At 41.7% G+C, this 8,834-nt stretch overlaps 1 protein-coding gene across 2 annotated transcripts in view; it reads left to right on the top strand.

Annotated features, from left to right (window-relative positions):
• Window positions 1-22: 22 nt before the first annotated feature.
• Window positions 23-8,834, top strand: part of LOC135498810 (uncharacterized) — a 43,401-nt gene continuing 34,589 nt past the window's right edge. The window contains exons 1-8 of one of the 2 annotated variants that reach the window (XM_064789271.1): window positions 23-62; window positions 1,382-1,446; window positions 1,947-2,060; window positions 2,667-2,776; window positions 3,278-3,581; window positions 3,800-4,087; window positions 4,358-4,548; window positions 7,128-7,244. In XM_064789271.1, the coding sequence (XP_064645341.1) occupies window positions 1,431-1,446; window positions 1,947-2,060; window positions 2,667-2,776; window positions 3,278-3,581; window positions 3,800-4,087; window positions 4,358-4,548; window positions 7,128-7,244 (1,140 nt within the window). In that variant the 5' untranslated portion in view covers window positions 23-62; window positions 1,382-1,430. Of the gene's footprint in view, window positions 63-1,381; window positions 1,447-1,946; window positions 2,061-2,666; window positions 2,777-3,277; window positions 3,582-3,799; window positions 4,088-4,357; window positions 4,549-7,124; window positions 7,245-8,834 lie in introns of both variants that reach the window. The other variant, XM_064789270.1, reaches the window with a different exon arrangement.

Below are 8,834 nucleotides of genomic sequence, written 5' to 3'. Positions count from 1 at the left end.
TATCTGGGTTTCAGTTTGGTCACGTGACCAAATTTATTACGTGAATTTCTACTTGAAGCAAGGTAAGTAATTGCTGTTTTCTCCGTAATTACGTAAGTTCTGATTTTGAAACTTTGTATACTGTGCCTTTAGAACATCGTCCATCTGATAAACACATTTTTTTCCGAATAGCATGTCAATATTTTGCACAGTTTGCGATTCGAAGTCGACCTTAGAGGTGTCGGCGGCCATTTTGAAATATAATTTCCTTTTCCAAATGTTTTGTTTTTGTCTTTTCTGCTCTTTTTTGGTGATATAGTGCCTTTGAAAAGGTATTTGGAGCATTTCAGCATTTAAGGAGGCCATCAGGATGTATTTTTGGTGAAATTTTAATGGTTTTTGTTGCTTGATTGAAATGTGGACAAAAGGCTGGGCAAACAAGTCAAATGAGTCGAGTCAGACAACGAGTGGACGGACCCCTACTCAGATGCGTTATTGGGGGCCACATATTTATATATTAGTTTCCATTTTTTTCAGGTGGGAATAGGGTAACTTATGTAGCTTTATCTCAGGTTGATGATGAGGTGATGATTGAAAGCAGACCTGTTTTTCATTTCACATACACATGCCTTCCAAGTTCCATGATTTAATCAATGCATTGCCTAGACCTCTTTTGATAAACTCTTCTTTTTTTATTCAACCTAATTTGGCGACATAATTTGGTGCCATAATTTGTCATGGCCTTGGGACAGTCATGACTGTCAATTTGATAAAAATGCTATCCTGGCCTGATTACACTTACAGAGGTCAGAAATGACTGATTTGTGAATCACTGTCCATAGAAGAGAGGTTGTCCTGAACGGAGGTGTCCGCTAAGAGAGGTTCCTCTGTATAGTAGAACCTCTCTATAAAGGACACCCTCGGTACTGACAAGTGCCGTCCTTAATAGAGAGGTGTCCTGATTAGAGAGGTGTCCTGATTAGAGAGGTCAAATTAAATGGAAACAGCCAATTTTGGACCAACAGTAGTGTCTTTAATAGAGAGGTTGTCCTTAATAGAGAGGTTGTCCTTAATAGAGAGGTAATTGTCCTTAATAGAGAGGTTGTCCTTAATAGAGAGGTTGTCCTTTATAGAGAGGTTGTCCTGAACAGAGGTGTCCGCTAAGAGAGGTTCCTCTGTATGGTAGAACCTCTCTATAAAGGACACCCTCGAGACTGACAAGTGCCGTCCTTAATAGAGAGGTGTCCTAATTAGAGAGGTGTCCTGATTAGAGAGGTCAGATTAAATGGAAACAGCCAATTTTGGATCAACGGTAGTGTCTTTAATAGAGAGGTTGTCCTTTATAGAGAGTCGTCCGCTAAGAGAGGTTCCTCTATCATTGGGAATTTCCTTTTCTTTTCAGACTTGATATGTGAATCTTAGAAATTTAAAGTTCCAGTTCTCTTGTTACCATGGATACTGGTAAGGGTAAGTACATGGTTGAAGGCCTAAATTTGTAATTGAATTTGTAAATTTCCAATTTCAGGTACCTCATATAAATTAACATTCACACGTTTTGTTGACAGACATACAAATACTATAGGCCTATCTACGTTCCCAGGACAGGCTAACTCGGCAAGTTGGAATGCCTGTCCGATTCTCAGCAAGGTGGGGAGTCGATTCTCCAGGGTGAAATTGCCAGTTTAGGAATTTTAGAAGTAACACGTTGCATGGAATTTGATAGAAAACCAATCAAGAAGTCTATTTGAGCAAGTTTTTACGAAGTTGTGTCCGTTTTTAAGGTTTTCTAAATACCTTTGCTATTTTTACGGCTGTCTCTTAAATATTTTCGACACGGACGACTGGTATTCCTACACAGTCATATTTGTTCTTAATTCCGAACCTACCCCTACCCCTTACGCAAACCCCAACCCTGACCCTAACCTCCCCGAGAAGCATCCTTACCCTCTTCTCCATTCTGTCCGCAGCACCAGCGCCTGTACCGCCAACAACAACAACAACAAAAACTAATGTGACGCCACCTAAGTCACGTGATCGCCATCGTCGGAGTAGGTCGTCAATGGACTGGGATCCCCATGGAGGTAAATCCTCAAATTCATCGATTGTGTCGGTTTCTTGCTTGTTTGTCGACTTTGTCAGCATGTCTTGTGTTCTGACAAAGTCTCAGGCTCCACCCAAAATACACTCTGGAGGCAGTGGACCGGCCTCGTTCCTCACCCTAACGAGACCAAATTAGGATGACGCAATGGGCTGCCTAGGGAGTCTACCCAAAAACAATATAAACAAAATGATAATATGTATTGTTATTATGTAAAAAGATTGGCATTACTCCATTTAAAGACGGCTTTTACCTTGCATTATGCTTTTGTGGTTTTTTTTACTTTAATCTTAACAACCACTTGACTTGTGTACTTTGACCTCTGTTTGACCTTGACTTTGTATTTTGTGTGGCCTTGACCTTGAATTCAGATGTGATTTCGACCTTTAACGTAAAACTATCGCAACTCAATTTCGCCAATCTAAGAAACGCCAGAACTCATTCTGTAATCCGCCAAAATGAATCATGAACATTTAATACTTTTGTATTTTTTTCTGAAATAAAAAGCTGTGAACATTTTGCGGTTTGTTCCAATCATACCCTTGCATTGCTGACGATGTCCTTGACCTCGCTGACCTCTCTATTCCAGAGCTACCGGTCTCCTCCATAGCAGTAGACAACGATTGGTTTGAAACCCGGGGCAAGACAAAGGCCGGGAAACCGAAGAAGGTAGTAACAGTGGACGAATCTCTCCCAAAAGTGAGTTCATACTGCAACTACGTCTACATTAAGAGAGATTGTGTTTCATTTCATTTCGGTTTCGTTTCTGTGTTTCTTGTTTTACAGCTGCCCCATTTCATAATGAGGTATAGTGCATAACTATGCAGCATGATCAAAAGCGGCTGTTTTATTTTTCATGGATTTTGCGAATAATGTCATTTCGCAAAAAAACGCAAAAAAACACCCTACGGTTACGAATGGGTTAACCCTTTAACTGCAGAATTTGTTTTTTCAAGTTTAAAATTTTCCGATAACCTTTTTTTAAAAGCCTAGCTTGAAACAGGGAAGAGTTCGATTCCTCGAAACCGCCATCGAAATGATCACCTGCACGCCATCTATCAGTAGGTGGGAAAACTGTGTAGCAGACGATCTTTTCAATGAAACTCAATGGTGAATAACACACATAGGTGCTCGTCGTAATTTGGCGACGGTGGCAGTTGAAGAGTTACCGAAGCTGCATCATCTTCTTGCCTGTTTCAGCGTCAAACACGGTCATCAACAGGAAGTCGAGTGTCCGAGCGAAAGTATGTTATCAGTGACAGTGACAGTGATGATGACGTCCAGGTCATCAAGTCGACTATCAAAAACCCACCGTTACCGAAACTCACCATTAAACCCATCACGAGTGGCACAGGAACCAAGCAGTTTAAGAGTATGCTGTCGCAACCTATTGCGCCAAAACCGGCGCCGCCCACAGGCGGGTTGAGGCGCACACCTGTCTCGATGGTTCCGGCGCCACCACGTGTTCAGGTGCCAATGCCGACGGCGACGTCGCGTGGAGCAGGTTAGTACCGGTAATCAATGTAGCGGTGCACGACTGACCCTTTGATTTCTGTGCACACCATCCGCAGCAAGGGTCGACTTGGAGCGCCCTCTTCCTTTTTTTAAAAACGTTTTTTCTAGAGGGTGTTCAAAGTCACCCCATGTGGCAGTACGGGATGTCGCGCGGAGGGCGCAAACGTCTCGAGGAAAATGATATATTTGTTGATTTTTCCATTCCAGTTCGCGGGAGACGCGGGAAGACGCCATCGTCGGCCATCCCAGACATCGAGTTACTCATGGAGTGTCATGACGAGGAGCTGTCTGCAAGCCAGGTCGAACACCAACGCAAAATGCAGACGGAATTCGATAAGGTCTCATTCCAGATTAGTCGAATGAAGCAGGACGCGCTGCTAGCGGGAAAGGAGGTGTCGCAAATGGTGCCCGTGTCGCACGGGATGAAGTATTTTACTATCACGAGTCAACAACAGGTGGCAGCAGTGGCGAATGGTGCACAGCCGAGAGCAGCAGGTGAGTCTATTTTGATGAGACTCGAAATCAAACACAGACGCTTCCCTCGTTTGTGTTGTTGCTGTTGTTGTTGTTGTTGTTGTTGTTGTTGTTGTTGTTGTTGTTGTTGTTGTTGTTGTTGTTGTTGTAAGGTAAAAGTCGTGGAACCATTTTCTACCTCTGCCAGGGAGGTGGCAGCCTCACAAAACACTCCTTAGCAGAGGTTTCGATTTCGACAATTTTTTGCGGTACAAAAATGAAAATTTCGTTCATTCCTTTGATTGTTTTCAGTTCCATCGGACGATTCAGACGTCATCATTATCGGCGAGACGCCTTCGAAGGCAGGGCCAGCGCCCCCTGTTGCCAGCGCTACGAACCTTCAGAAACAGAACGTGATGACAACAGCAGCCGGGCAGAAGCTTGTCATAGCGACGACGCCATTGACGATGTCATCTGGCGTGCAGTTGGCACCGACGAAAGTGGTAGGTTTTAATAAAACTCAAATTTCTTGAGAATTATCACAGTGATCAATGACACTTTACATAAATTTTTTCTAAGGGGACAACTCGGGGTGGGATTGACCTGGTCAGGATGATAGTGTCCAAACCTGACACCATGCGCCACCACTGGTAGTATTACACAGATCTTCTCAGTTAAAAGTAAACCAAATTGCCAAATTTAGCACGTTTTTGTGGACTCATCGCTGTGAGTTTGAGGTGATCACGAGCATCGATTGCAGGACAATGGTTCTGCAGAACTATTGTCTTGTAGTCGGTGCTCGTAATCACCTTAACCCAATTACTTAATCATATTAACTGTATTTGTATTGTAAATGCAACCCGCTTAATGCCATCTGATTGTGTATCTCTTTTGTCAGCCTCACAATGGCCTCATGTCAGGTTATATGCGAGAAATAAACTATTGTTATTGTTATTGTCATTGTTGTAGATGCCGTTCTCTGATAATGATATTCACCGGTGTTGGACGGCAGTGTTGGGGATTGCTTGCGAATTTCAAACGGGGCTAATTACACACCCCTGGGCCCGGTTGTTAGAAAGCATGTTAGCTCATAACATCGTGTTGACATGTTGTTTCATGTACATCAATGCACGTGTAACATCATGTTGACATGTTGTTTCATGTACATCAATGCACGTGTAACATCATGTTGACATGTTGTTTCATGTACATCAATGCACGTGTAACATCATGTTGACATGTTGTTTCATGTACATCAATGCACGTGTAACATCATGTTGACATGTTGTTTCATGTACATCAATGCACGTGTAACATCATGTTGACATGTTGTTTCATGTACATCAATGCACGTGTAACATCATGTTGACATGTTGTTTCATGTACATCAATGCACGTGTAACATCATGTTGACATGTTGTTTCATGTACATCAATGCACATGTAACATCATGTTGACATGTTGTTTCATGTACATCAATGCACATGTAACATCATGTTGACATGTTGTTTCATGTACATCAATGCACATATAACATCATGTTGACATGTTGTTTCATGTACATCAATGCACATGTAACATCATGTTGACATGTTGTTTCATGTACATCAATGCACATGTAACATCATGTTGACATGTTGTTTCATGTACATCAATGCACGTGTAACATCATGTTGACATGTTGTTTCATGTACATCAATGCACGTGTAACATCATGTTGACATGTTGTTTCATGTACATCAATGCACGTGTAACATCGTGTTGACATGTTGTTTCATGTACATCAATGCACATGTCACAACATGACAGCATGATGTTATGAGCTAACATGCTTTCTAACAATCGGACCCTGTTCTATCTAGTGCATATTGTTTATTGCAGTTAAATGAGTCGTCATTCATCCTGTCGTCATGGTCCTGCTGGAAGCAATTTTTGTACAAAAAACCGACAAAAGTTTTTTCTTATGCCCTTTAATACATTTTTTTATTATTTTTAATATCAAACACAGCATCAAATCTAACTCAAGATTAAAGGGACTCTGTATGCAGCAGCTTGGAAAGCAATACAAAAAATACTCCAACGTGTCAATAGGGGTCTGTCCGCAGGCCTCTCAATTACATGATTCCTACACCTAATTTTATAGTTTTACCCTAAAATTATGATTTTTCAGGTGTATGTGGTGATATCAGTCACTAACTTTGATTTATGACGTCGCTGTTCAGGCACTGTAGGCCGTACAGGATGTCCCCAAATTAGGTTGTTTTTTTGGGGTTTTTTTTGTTTTGTTTTGGTTTTTTTTAAATAATATGACCCCCTGAAGCATTTTTTGACCCCTAACATAACCAAATCTCATCCAAATGGCCTAATTTTATAGTTTTTACCCTAAAATTATGATTTTTCAGGTGTATGTGGTGATATCAGTCACTAACTTTGATTTATGACGTCGCTGTTCAGGCAAATTGGCGCGATGAAATGTCCCCAAATTAAGCTAAAAAGCAAAAAAACATGTCCCCCAAAATAGGCTAAAAAATACAGGGTGTAGAGGTCTCCACGTAATTGAAAGGCCTGATCCGATATCACAGTACATCAAAAGTACCTCACTGCAGCTGGCTTTCAATCAAAAGAGTGGAACTTGGCGATCTCCTGGTTACCCCTGGAGGTCATTAAGAATCGGCCAGGGCAGGTCTAACAATTTCCACGTTGCTGATCTCACCATTTTAATTTCTAGCAGTCGCAACGCGTCTCGCAGCAAGCAGTATGCAGACTATCGCTCAAAATAGCTTAGGCTCAGCCAGGGCAAGCCTTACAATTTCCTCGTTGCTGATCTCACCATTTTAATTTCTAGCAGTTGCAACGCATCTCGCAGCAAGCAGTATGCAGACTATCGCTCAAAATAGCTTAGGCTCAGCCAGGGCAAGCCTTACAATTTCAACGTTGCTGATCTCACCATTTTAATTTCTAGCAGTCGCAACGGGTCTTGCAGCAAGCAGTATGCAGACTATCGCTCAAAATAGCTTAGGCTCAGCCAGGGCAAGCCTTACAATTTCCACGTTGCTGATCTCACCATTTTAATTTCTAGCAGTCGCAACCTGCCGCGCAGCAATTTGCTGGCTACCAAATCCTAAAGATCGGCAATCAGCAGATACAGATACCGTCTGCTCAAATCATCCTCCAGCAACAGTCGGTCCAGCAGCAAGCGGTAAGTAGCGCCACCTATAAATGGATAGCGTTGTTTACAAAATGCCAAGCATAACTTATAACAATATTTCTCTGCGCACAAATGACTCTCAACAGAAGATGGCGGTGTGAGGTTTTACTCTCAACACCAACAGGAGGACCCTTTGTTGCATCCTTTCTTAAAGGGAGAATATAGGCAACAGCTAGGCAGGCAAGATAAAGTTACACAAAGTCGCCAATAGGGGTCTCTCACATCTCACAGTAGGTCGAATGATTCACGCTTGTACAAGGGATATATTTAGTGCTGAATCTGACATGACCCAGTGCCCTTACTGTGTATATTAGTCACTTGAAGATGGCCAAATTAGCCCCTCTCCTCCTGCCTATAGTCACCCTTTAATGAAAACCATGTTGAAGAAATACGAGAGTTCCTGACTACAAAAAGTTACTTCAGAACTCAAAATTCGCAAAAAACCTTCTCTTTGAAAATTGCTGTGGAGAGATGAGGCTCTCTGCGGCATTTTTCAAAATTAACACTAAATTGTTTTTAAAATTCCATTTCTTTCAAGGTTTTGATAATCTGGAGTTCAATATCATTCATTCAATCTGAAGTCATAGTTGGCCAGTTTATAATCTGATAACTCTGGATAATATTGACTTAAATTTCATAAGCTTTCGGACTCATCGGGCGCAGTGATCGGCGGGCAACATCTTGAGGACCAGAGTCAGGAGGGGGGCACAGTCGAATTCGGGATCCCCGCCGATCACTACGCCCGATGACGTCACCAGTGATCATGTGACCAAGGACTCGGCTGAGCCGGAAAGCTTATGAAATGTAAGTCAATATTATCCAGAGTTATCAGGTTATAAACTGTCCAATTATCAATCTACCTGGATAGATGAATCTCCACAGTGATACAATTTAAAGTCGTTTGCAGTCATATTATGGCCTTTTAAAGTGTATTACTCGGGAGGGTCATTAAAAAAAAACTTTCTTTGTCTCTACAGCATTCGGGCGGCATTTGCCACTTGTGCCGTGGGGAAATTTGAGGCCTGAACTTATGTCTTTGATCGCACAGTCGTTTTTGCCAAAAGCTTTAAAACTTTTAGTGGTGGTTCTCACAAGATCAATCCACCGTTACCCTCGGATAAATAGAGTAGATGTTAAAGGCCTATGCCATTCGTGAGAAATTTGAAATTTGTAATCAAATTTGAACATTTCCTGATTATAATTAAAGTACGTATAAGATATAAATTTCAGCATCGCTATTTATGCAAATTAGTATGCGTAACTGTGCTACGCATAGTGAATAACCGAATTTGTATTTTCCTGGACTGCCCGTAATTACGAACAGCGTACTTCTTTTTAAGAATGTTTACAATTTAAGAATGTATACATTGTTCATTATTATTGTCAAATACAGCAGAACCTCTCTGCTAAGGACACCCACGGGACTGACAAGTACTGTCCTTATTACAGAGGTGTCCTGATTAGAGAGGTCAAATTGAATGGAAACACCCAATTTGGGACCGAAGATAGTGTCCTCAATAGAGAGGTTGTCCTTGATAGAGAGGTTGTCCTTAATAGAGAGGGTGTCCCTAATAGAGAGGG

Source organism: Lineus longissimus, chromosome 14, assembly GCF_910592395.1.
Source record: "Lineus longissimus chromosome 14, tnLinLong1.2, whole genome shotgun sequence".
Lineage (NCBI taxonomy): Eukaryota > Metazoa > Nemertea > Pilidiophora > Heteronemertea > Lineidae > Lineus > Lineus longissimus.
The sequence above is the reverse complement of the archived record's forward strand: the minus strand, read 5'-3'. Positions and strand labels throughout refer to the sequence as shown.